The 12466-nt window shown below is 37.9% G+C and overlaps 1 protein-coding gene across 8 annotated transcripts in view; it reads right to left on the bottom strand.

The window, feature by feature from the left end:
* The window catches only part of sif (guanine nucleotide exchange factor still life), a 674511-nt gene that overhangs the window by 459098 nt on the left and 202947 nt on the right, over positions 1-12466 (bottom strand). The window contains exon 1 of one of the 8 annotated variants that reach the window (XM_083112143.1): positions 7941-8069. The exons of the other annotated variants lie outside the window; for them this stretch is intronic. Coding sequence (XP_082968269.1) covers positions 7941-7982 — 42 coding nt within the window. The 5' untranslated portion in view covers positions 7983-8069. Of the gene's footprint in view, positions 1-7940; positions 8070-12466 lie in introns of those variants that run through there. 8 annotated transcript variants of the gene reach the window in all.

Below are 12466 nucleotides of genomic sequence, written 5' to 3'. Positions count from 1 at the left end.
AAATGCTTAAATGCTGTGATTATAAAGTAAAACGTGACTAATTTCATATATGTTTGACCTTCATGGCATTATAATGGCTATTTTTCGCGATCCGCTTGCAACGCTCCACTTTCAACACTCGTTCTAGCATCTCTTTTCAATGCCTTTCCCGGCCGGACGCCGAGCAGGTTCGGCGTACAGGACTCCTATATTCCTTGCTGCCTTTATGGAGGGAAAGCTTCCATTTCTACAGCACTCGCGTAAATCGGCTCTCTTACGCCGGCGTACGAGAGGTCTACCGTGATTGGTTCATGTGACCCTTCCTGCCTTCTGAAGCAGACGACAGCGGCAGAATTCCTACCCGGTTCTTCGCTCTTCGCGCTCATGCAACTCGTGCTGTGTGATGCTACAATACGCAATATTGACTGACGTAACTTTACCAATCTCAAATATACTGCTTCTTAATGGCCACTGCATTGTATAATTTATCGCACTAACAGCGATGTGTATTAGAAACTAAAAGATCAACACAGTTTTTGTCAAATAAGTTCGTGAAGTCCTCGTGATAGAAATTCAGCCTGTGGCTGCTCTACCACTTAACCCGCAAAACTATTATTTTTTATTGTATTTTTTCGTTATTATCTAACTACTTAATATTGTGTGAATGGAAATGTTTAGCATTCATTTGAAAACTCTTAACATCGAATGGTCTCTGGAGAAAATTATTTTAAAATGTTTATCAGCATTCTCAAGATGTAATAAACAGTGGTCTGAATTACTAATCGGCACTGTTACGTCAGTAGAGTGTACGATATTTGGATCATCCACTCTGCTTTCCACAGTGCGCCAAGACGACAGAGGTCCCTGGTTCGAATCCCGGCGTGAGCACGGGTGTTCTTTGTCAGTGTCCCTTCATCAATATCATCACTCATATTCATATTCACAATTAAGCAAAAGTGGTAGAAAAGCGAAGTAAAATAAACCAAATCAATCAGTAGTTGGATCGCCCACAACAATGACGTCTACTGTTGTGCAGAGGCACTTGTGATTCAGGTAGGTCATTCTGCGTCATGCAGAAAGATATAAAAAAAGGTATAGAACACCAGAGTTCAAAACATCTGTGGCATAGTGAGGCATCTAATTTTCTAGCTAAAACATGCAATGATGATGTTTTATTGAAAACCCAGCTTACTTCAGGCAAATAATACCTGTGGCGACTAATACCATAAGTAATTAAGCAAGAAAGGGCCGACTCTTCCTTCGGACTTGGCGTTCCCACCCGAAATGTCCATGCTACGCCACTGGTTGCTTCTGATATTGAAATAGATGTACATATGAATTTTTATAAATAGCAGAAGAGTCACATACTTGTAAAAACACACAGAGAAAAAGTTTGCTTGGAATAACCAAACACTTGTTGATAAGTGACAAACAAATGAGGTTTCCCCAGAACCACATTCTTTTATTAATCGTGCACATTTGCTTAGTTTTCCATAAATAAATTAGTCAAAATTTCCAAACCAAATTTAGTAAATGCTACCAAATATTTTGTTCTGGGTTACCAAAATGTTTAACCAAATGCGTTCCGTTAACTGAAACAAATCAATTTTTCAGTGTAGGTGGATAGTTCGACAACGAAAAGTTTGATGATTTAAATTATTGATATTCAGGTGTGTGGAACATTTAAGTGTTAAGATAGTCTTAACGTGTAGCTACTTATGATGTGAAGTCTTCGATTCCTTCCTATCTTTGTCGTTATATGAAACAGAACCCAATAGGCTATGCCTGCTCATTCCCCTCCCCCTCTGAACTTGAACAGAAGTGAAAGATGGGTTTTCCATGTTGGGTTTTTGAACAAATTAACTTTACTAAAATGCAATAAACAATAGGTGAGGAACAAAATTCTGTTAAGAATTCTTTTTTGATTTAGTTGTGTTTTGTATTGACACCAAAAAACAATTAATTTCTCCTTTAACTCCCCTCAACTCTACTAGAATATTGAAATGTCAATCACCTTCTCTCTTTGTCTTAATTGATTAATTTTTTATCATTTGACAATTCACAGAAATTAAAATAAACTTCTTATTAACTGAAGAGTCAGTGTTTCGTTTGTCCCACCCGTGACACAAAATTGCTCACTTATAGCTACAAATCTGAGAAAGTATTTTAAGGCTAGTTATGTTTAATCAATCAAGTTTCATATTTCATTGCACAGAAACCGCAAGAAAAATGTTGCTTAACTAACAGTAGAATAGATACTTTAATATAAAAAATGTAGACCGCTTGTCCCACACGTGGCGATGGATTGCCCCTATGCTTTCTACTTTTAACTGAAGAAAAATGTATGTTTAGCATCGTGTTCATGATTGACAGAAAATACCATAACTTTTTGTTGACTTCCAACCCCCTCTTCATTTATTTATTCTCACTGACACTTTATTAGCAGCCATCGTTGGGACGAGGAAAAGGCTGAAAGTTAACACAAATATTTAAACTCGGATATGCATTTTTTTTTAAGGACGCTTACCTAGAAAACTTATACTTTTTAGTTGGCCGAAAGTAAAAAAAAGAGAAGGAGAATTTGTAATATTCGGATCAATTGATATCCTATTACAACGGGCTCCCGTACACAGTTATTGCAGAGCCTTCGCTATATATTAATTGGGCGCGACTGTTTTTCCCTTAAATTGTTCAAAAGTTAACATCGCTCCTTCCACTCGAGGGAAGGGGGCAGCCATTAGCATTATTCGACTACGGAACTGGAACACGATAAAAGCACCTGACATATTTTCCCGTGGACGACTCCTCCGGGAAACAAACAGAAGTTAAAAGCTTTTCCAAAAATGAGTTTCCTGCGCGTCAACAGAGGGAGACGTGGAGAGTGTGGCGTCCGCCTCTTTCACCTTCCTTTCCTTTTCCGTTTGAATGCACCTTTTGTTCCTAGCTCAAACATACGAGAACTTGAAAGGAGTGAGCAAGGGCTTAAAGTATCACAATACTACAACACGGGATCAAACGAAATTTAATTTCGCAAGATTCCACTAGATGTGTAAGTTACGACTAACTTATTTGTTTGATTGATTGATTTGGTTTTTAAGTCCACCTCATGCACAGTAAGGGTAATTGGGGCAGGACCTACAGTTTAAATTGGGACCCGAACAACTATGCGCCTCCACCGGGTATCGAACCCGGGACCCCTTGATTACAAGGCGACAACGCGACCACTGCGCCATCGGGGAAGCAGACTAATTTATTGGAAAACAGCGTGTGAGGCATTTGGAAGGGACATGTTTTGACTATGCTGACCGTCTTCCGAATTGGCGGTTGGAAAGACGAATGAGCGTTCGGTTCACTTCGGCTGACTTCGTTTACTGTCGTGTCCTGAAGTGCCGAACGCTGATCGCGAAACAAAACAAGCAAGAATCGGACACACCTCATGTTGCCAAACCTATTGTCAGCGCATAGCTTATTTCCTCGTGCAGTTGTTAGCGTTATGGTTGCTGAAAAGTCTTGTTACGAAGGGACTCCCGTGGGTATTGGATAATGTAGCAGTCGAAGAATCTTGATATAAACACAGAAAATGACAAAAGCAGGTTCACAGGGCAGCCACTGTTCATCCTACAGCGTCCACTTTCCAAGTGAGATTGCCACCCTCTCTAGTATGTACACTCTTGAAGATGATTGGTACGAAACAGCTTTCAAAGTCGGCCAGTATAATAAATATTTGAAGGTTTATCGAACTTAAACCCTAGCTACCGAAATTATTTCACATTGTACAGTAAAATAATATTATTTTTTAAGTTCCACACTAACTTTACATCTGTCCTAACATCCAACCGCACTGAAATTGTTTAGAAATATAATTGGTACCGATGAAAAAACCACACTGAATAACAAGGCTTCACTAACGTAGAAGTTGTGCTGGATTCATTTCCACCTTGTAAGGAAGAAGGATTTCTCCATGCTGTACCTAAGGACGCAGGTGAAATTGGTCACAAAAGAACGGGATATTCTTCGTTTAGCATTGAACTATGCCTCGATTGTCTCTTGCATTACTGGTTGCCTACCCGTAAGGCTTCTGAGAAATGAAATTCAAAATTATTATTATTATAATTATTACTATTATTTTGTTGCTTTACATTTGAAGTGCTAGCCAATTTTGATCATTGCTATATTAATCTCCTAGTCCAGCGATTCTCATTCGTGTCATTTTAAACTTGATTGATTGATTGATTTAGTTTATTTTACTTCGCGTTTTGTGCCTCTTGGCTAATTTGCGAAGATGGGGATGAGTGATGAAATTGATGAATGGACATTCACAAACAACCAAGCCCGACCGGGATTCGAACCCGGGACCCTTGGCGTCGCAGCGCGATGTGCTAACCACTCGGCCACAGGGTCGGGCTCCACTTTAAACTGTAGGACCAGTCCCGATTAGCCTTACAGTGCATAAAGTGGACTTGAAACACCAAATCAATCAATCAATCGTTTCATATGTAACTTCAACGGGATATGTTGAAGTACGGGTAAAAGTTTGAATCATGTGGTTTGTTAATGACCATTGCCTGAACTAAGTAAGTGCCTTTGGAATCAAGTTTTAATGTTATGTTTCAAATTAATTGACTTAAAGTAAATTTGCCTCATGTTCCAGGAGTACAAAAATAAACAAAATAATGGAGAAATATGTTCGTTTGGTTCATTGGGCTTTTTACGTTGGAAAGTAAATAAATTTTATTCCCTTTTCATGAAACTCAGTTTAAAGCATTGACACAATTTCGAAGTATATATTCTTCGACCCCTCTGGAAAAAGTTTTGTTTTACTCCTCCCTGGAATCTGGATACGCCATACTTCTAACCCATACAAAGTCCCTGAATAATATAGTAAAGCAGAAATCTCACACAGAAGGATAAAAAAGGCAAAGAGAAGGAACGAGAGACAAAAAGAGAGAAACAAAGAATGAGGAAGATTGGTAGAAAGAAACAAAGAGATAAAGAAAATAAAGAGGAGGAACACGAAAAGAGAATAAACAGAGTACGAAAGATAGAAAGGTAAAATGAAGGAGAAAGAAGAATTAAAAAGCTACATAGTTTTGTCTCTCGTCCCCCCAAGATATAGTCGCTGGCTAAAGGCGTAGAGAACTTGTACGCCTCTAGCCTCCAGCTTCGCTCACACCTATTATATCGGGGTGATAGAGACTGCGCCGGGAGATTTGTAAATCTTTAATAAAATACCGTTGTCTCGTTCCACACATTTAATTCTAGGAAGGATATTCGAAGGGATTGTATTCGGTAAGGCAAGTACCATTCACTCACCTTGCTCAGCTGTAAACTCCGTCGTGTCGACTCCAGGTCGATATAGTCCACTTCTACACTTTACTATTGACAGTCCGTGGTAGCGACAGAGCAATGAGAAGCAATGAGAAGGCTGAGACGTTGCGTCTCGCTCTTTTAAACCCGGAGGTGTATGACCCCCGAGTTGATGCAATGTTCCTGCCAACTTGGAGCACACGTATATTAAGCTGAGCAAGGATCGTGCATACGTCACTCTTGCCCTACAGTCTACAATAGAAACAAAGGGTGTTCAAATCAAGAAATATGTTGAGAAACAGGAAATAAGAAACTCAAAGTCAGGGAGAAGGAGAAGAAGGAACGATTCAATAGAGAGAGAAAGAGAATTTTAATAGCCATAGCGACCAAAGCAGAGCTCTCGTGAACATGTTTAATGCACCCTTTGAGCTCTAATTAACACAATTCTCTGACGAGGTAAATTAACATAGATTAATTTTACACTCGCCCCAAATAATAATCTGTCCAGCTTTTTAATACATAAATTGAATCATCAGTTTCGTCCTACATTAATGACTAACTCGCTCTGTATCTTGCTTTCCGGCAATACATATTTCTCCTCTATCAGTAGCATAAAATATTTTTAAAGCTAGAAACCAGTGACGATTCATTCCGGATCTTAGATGTGTACGTAAGGGATTAAACCTCCGACGTTGCCTCTGATACAAAAATAAGAATAATATGAATCAAATTTTGGTAAGGTTGTTTCAAATTCACTTTATTCACAAATGTTACAATTAAGAAAGAAACTATAGTCGAAAGTAATATGTTGATGCACTTCACGAAACCACTTCTCTACGTTTGATTTGATTTTTGTTATTTGGCGTCTTTTTCTGCTACTTTTGGCTAATCGCGACAATGAGGTTCAATGATGATGTGATGAAATTGATTCATTCGCTTTATTTTAGTTCGCTTTTCCTGCCATTTTTGCTACTTGAAAATATATAATTACATTGATGAAGGGACACTCCCAAAGAACACCATTGACCAGGCCGGATTTCGAACACGGGAACCCTGGAATCGTAGTGTGCTGTGCGATTCACTCCGCCTCTCTACTTGGTATCGAATCCAGAACCTTAATTTTTCTATTTTTGTTACGTGATGATGAGGGTGAATGGTGAAATGATGACTCGATGATGGGACGAACAGAGCAACACATCCACACTTTACCCAAGGACTCTGCTCCAGAAGCGTCCAAGCACCTCCTTATTACTTGACAATAAGTTTAACACTAATAAGAAGATCGAATGCTGGATACATGTCAAGATGACAAAACGTTGGACAGGCATTTTTTTTTTTTGCAAAATGTGCATTATAGCCTGCTTTATTCTCACAAAATGCGTTGGCACGTCACTGATATGTGTATGCATGGAGGTGTAGCTAGTTACCTTGTACGTACAGTGCGGCTCAAAATGATCAGGTAATTTATTTTTATTTTAGTTCCCCAGGGCCATAAATGATTTTGCAGTGCATTTACTCTTTACAATGTTCTGAACACGTTTCAATTTTTACAATTTTTTTTAATATTTTAATTTTAATATTTGTTTAATATAATAAATATATTATATATATATATATTAATATTTATAAATATTAAATGTCCTGCAATATTTTGTGCAATACGCACACAAAGTATTCACCATCATTTCTGAAAACATCTTTGGTTAAATTGTGATTTTTTACTAGAATCTCCTGCATTCGAATCCAGGTCTGGGAATGAGTGTTTTTATCATCACTCATCCTCATTTCTCGATTAGCCAAAAGTGGCAGAAAAGCGAAGTAAAATAAACCAAATCAACCAGATTAATCGTATAAACGGATATAAGGTAACATGTGATTTTGTTAATCACTTGCATTTCCATCGTAAAATAATGTAAAGTTTATGATGTGATCCGGGATAAATTGGCACAGGTTAACTATTACTTAACCAGTACAATTCGCGCGCAAAGATAACAATATGCAAATTGTCCATCGTTATTTTCATTACGTTATCTTCTAAATTCTATGCGTTATTAAGCAAGGGTACTATACCATACTTATGCTGGAGCATATTGACTTATTGGTGGTTGCATTGCAATTGTTGAAATTCACTTCCGAAAAAAAAACAGTAGAAGAACATGGCAAAGGAGAATGCGCCTATTTGCCTTTGGTTATACAGTCAACGAATTTAGTAGTACTGTTATTTACACAGCGCGATTATGATGTACATATTTTATTTAGTAAAATTAATACGAGTTTTCATTTTCACGAAGAAAAATAAAAGACTAATAACACGAAACCATAGAGAATTCTGCTTTAAAACAATCCAATAATGTTGGTCGAATATCATCTTGGACAAAAGTCCCATGTAAATAAGTGCATTGCTACATTACTAATTGAAGTGAGTCATCAGTGTACTTCTGTGTTGTAATCGCCTAATTTACTTCCAATGAAATCGCTAAGGCGCAGAAGTGTCCGTAACTGTACAAATGTCTTTTAGTCCGGATAGGATTTTGGTATCCTATTGGTAACAGCTGAAAAGTGCATTTAGGAATAACAGAAGCATGGCCCATCCTTGTAATCTGACCCGAACATGAGTCAAAGGCTACAAAAGGATATAAACGATATACACTCACGTGACATGGCGAAGTTCGCGCCAACCAAAATAAAGGGTTCATCAGAAGAGGCGGGCACTACTTTTCCCAACTTTTGATACTTCCTCAACTCCACTGGCATCTTTTTCTCCTCATCGAACGGCCATTCCGTCGGGCACACTCACACGCACACGTTCCTCTTTGCGTTTCCGCTATGCCTGGGCATGTCCGCACAATTTAAGTCGCCGGTGTACAATTAGAATGAACCAGCTGTGTGCACAGGACATGGAAGATTGTACCCGCACAGGTGCGCGCGCCATGTGTTAACTCCCTCATTCGATCTGCTGGTCCCCTACTAGTCATGCGCTCTGGTGGCACGTCTTGAAAAGTCTCAACAGTTAGAGATTTTCAGTGTTGCAAACGGCACGCAAAAGCAACCGTATCTGGTGATGTCAATAATTTTTGAACGCGCTTGGTTGTGTTTGCACTCGGAACGGAAAAAGGACAGTACCACCGGAAGCGAAACATGAATTTCAATTAAACAGGAAATTTCATATTTATGAAAACTTTCTAATCCCATTTGCGGGAGGACACGTCTATATGGAAAAAAAATAAACCACCCATAAGGTGCTCATTTTTCATAATATTCTGTCGGACGTTTTTCGGTACCGTGGATGGAATAGTTTTTTGTTATTCTTTTACTGTATTATTATGGGCAAATGTATGTCACAAACAAGTGTTATTAATACTAAAAAAAAATCATCTCTTTATTGGAGTGCCGGGTTCGATTCCCGATGGAGGCACATAGTGGTTCGGATCCCACTTTAAACTGTAGGTCCAGTCCCGATTAGCGTTCCTGTGCATAAAGTGGACTTAAAACACCAAATCAATCAATCAAAAATCATATCTTTATTATACTCATAAGGCATTGAATAAAATTTAAAAAGTAATTTGGCGAAATGAACATTTCAAGGTGGCGCCTGTTTAAAAATGTATTCCTTGAAATGAAAAGAGCAAAGTAAGGAAGCTAAGACAAACATATTTTACATAACATAAGCACATATTAATGTTTCAATTATATGTATTTACTTGGTATATTCTGAAAGTATCTACTTGACATTGAAATGTGCCATCAGAAATAGAATCCGAGAGATCTTGATTAGTTATCGATAATGTTAATCCTACGATAAATAATGTTAATTTTTGTATGCATATATTCATGCTAACAGCACATGCTGTAAGTATAATTTTTCATTTTGTAAGCATATTTTTTAGTGGTGGTGTTTCTCACTATCCAATGAAGGTAGACATTTTAGCAGTTTATATCATTCTGGAAGTTTTGAATTCGAATTGTTGTTTTACATCCACTTTATGCACATATAGGCTAATCGGGACTGGACCTACAGTTTGAAGTGAGATCCGAACCACTGTGCAATAAAACTGTTTGAGGGTGGAAGCGTTACATTTTTATGTATATCTTTTATACTATAAAAGTTTGCCTTGGTCAGCATTTTAATGTTTCATTAACATGAAAACAAGGCTTAACAGTGTTACCACTGTGCAATGTGCCTCCATCGGATATCGAACCCGAGAACACTTAATTACAAGGCGACGACGTTATCACTACGGCATCGGGCAGGCCTGAAACTTTTGAATATTTACACGTACTAATTTATAAACATATTGCGAATATAACGAAATTTTATTCCATGCCAATTTGCTGGGCATTAAAGAATATGTAGAGTAGAGATGATGTGAAACAAGAGAGAGAGAACAGGGATGAGAGAGACAGAAGATAGAGTGAAAAGATAGCGATGGAGATATGAGAGAATGAGGAAATAGAATCTCGAAAAAAGAAGAGAGATAAAAGAAATAGATTAAGAAAAGGAGACAAGGGAAAAATGAGTGGAAGTAGTAAAAGAGATTAACAAAAAAGATTGAGAGGTAAAAGAGAAACTGAGAAATAACAGAAGAAAGAGAGAAGAGATAAACAGAAAAGAAAAGAGAGAAGGGAGGAACTATACATAAGGAATAGTGAATGAGACAGGAAAGAGAATACAGGAAAATGGAGAAGATAGAGAGAGTGAAAGAGAGAAAGCATTAATTCTAGACATCAATACACACACGTGCTACATGTTTTAATAACATGCTAATTTAATTCCAGTTCGTTTGTGGTCAATTTAAAACTATCGACTAATCTAAGAGCCACATCTAATTATATTTTCTGTATGCAAGACTAGAGGATATCAGCTATAACTGTGACCTGTTTTAAAAGAACAATATAATGATTGTTGGGACCAGGGGTGCCCACGGGGGGGTTTCATGACGCGCCTGCGTCATGGGAATTTTTTGGGGGGACAAAATTTTATACCAATTCTATATATCTATTTATCGTTTGATTGACTTTGTTATTAATTTTTATTTTTGGTTATTATGTGTTTTTCTACCTACCTGTGGGTGATCCCGGGGATAGAGTTGAAATGAAACACCACCTCTTATGCCTTGAGAATCGGTTTGGATGGAGGGGGGCGTGGTATTCGCATTAATACAAGGTTAGTTGAGCAGAGAAACTGTGCAGAATAGGGTTGACTAACAATCGCAGTGAGCCTAAAGTATCTAAAGTAAACATATATTGCTCAAATATGTGTGTATTATACAGTGACGCAACCACAGGGGGGCAGGGGGTCAATGCTCTCCCCCAACCTTCGACGGAAGTCATATTCTAGGGTAGCAATGGGGGACAAACATTAACGGCCAAGGGCACCTTTTGATTTCAAATTTTATGCAAATAAAGTTAATTTTGTAAAATTTTCTTGCTTGTTTCGCTCGCATTATCTGCTTTTCTCGTTTTCGTCAAGTTCAGAGCTGTAGCTAGGGGCGGCGGGAGTCGGTCATGGGCGCCGAATGATCTAGAAAAAAGTTGTAACAGAGAGAATGCCATGGCGTCCAGTGAAATTATTTGCGCCCTGTTAATTCAATATTGCTTTCAATTACAATAATTGGGGCCTCCCCATGGCGCAGTGGTAGCGTCGTCGCCTTGTAATCAAGGGGTCCCGGGTTCGATACCCGGTGGAAACACATAGTGGTTCGGATTCCACTTTAAACTGTAGGTCCAGTCCCGATTAGCCTTACTGTGCACAAAGTGGACTTAAATCGTATCGTTTGATTGACTTGTTATTGATTTTTATTTTTGGTTATTATGTGTTTTTCTACCTACCTGTGGGTAACCCCGGGGATAGAGTTGAAATGAAACACCACAAAGTGGACTTAAAACACCAACTCAAACCAATTGCAATAATTGGATCTAAAAATTTTCTTGCTTGCATCGCTCGCATTATACTTGTTTTCTGTAATGTGATGTATTTAAATAATATGTGTTGTATATTTATATTGAATAACCTTTGAATACGTACACAATTTAGTGTTATCGCTCCATGTCGCACATGTAAGTTACACATGTATCTTCGAAATGCATTTATCATTCATTTTCTGCCATTTAAAAATACGATTTGTGTGCTTGATTTTCATTATTAGCTAATGTGAAATTGACGGTGTTGAAAAAATATTTCGAATCGTTTGTTCCAAATAAATGCTTTAGCACAGACTTCTACCCCCTTTTTGCGTAATTTATGAGGATAATAACGTCTTTGATACTACTACTATTACTACTATTGGTAGTAGTAGTAGTAGTAATAATAATACTAATAATAATAAAGACATTATTAATGTTATTATTATTACGTTTATCCTGGTACTTGCCCCCCCCCCAGACAAGAATTCGTGGTTGCACCTCTGGTATTATATTTTTCCGCAAATTGTGTCTGACAAAAATAATTTGAGTAATTAATTCGGCATAAACGGGGGGGATGTTCTACATTTTGGGGGGAGTGCGTCATGGGCCTTTGGGGGGGGATGGGCACCCCTGGTTGGGACATGTTATAATTGGAAGGCGCCTATTTATAACTTCCACCTCACTGAAACAGAAAAGGAGGAGGTGTTAAAATTATGGAACGATTGATAAGGAGTCAATAATCCTGTCAGAGAAGAATCTTCCAGCTGAGACGAAGAGGCGTTGAAGTGAAGTCTCCCTTCCTTTCACGAAACGATTAATGTGTAGACAAACACAGAGAGAAAGAAAGAAAGAAAGAGAGAGAGAGAGTAAATTATCTTAAATTGCTTTATTATATTAACATCACCAAAGTGTAATATTACAAGATTAATTATAAAAAATCGAGGTCCACATTTTGATTTTAAAAGTACTTAGTTAATATACTTGTAGGATTTAAGGCATCTATTTGACATGACTTTCGTACAATTAAGCTTTCCTCCCTTATACATTAAACAGAAAGAGAAGAAAACTTTATTTCTATTATTATAATTCTCTGATTTGATCTAGTTTTCTTCTTGTTATGAGAAATATGCTAAGGCCGGTCTGCGTTAGTCGCGACCATCAACAGAAATACGCATGCGCTAAGTGGACGAGTCCAGTAGGTGATTGCTACAAGCAGAACGCAGACGGGGATTCGGGTTCCGTGAAAATTGTCTTCCGTAGTCGAATAATAATAACA

Source organism: Lepisma saccharinum, chromosome 1, assembly GCF_977018435.1.
Source record: "Lepisma saccharinum chromosome 1, izLepSacc3.1, whole genome shotgun sequence".
NCBI lineage: Eukaryota > Metazoa > Arthropoda > Insecta > Zygentoma > Lepismatidae > Lepisma > Lepisma saccharinum.
The sequence above is the reverse complement of the archived record's forward strand: the minus strand, read 5'-3'. Positions and strand labels throughout refer to the sequence as shown.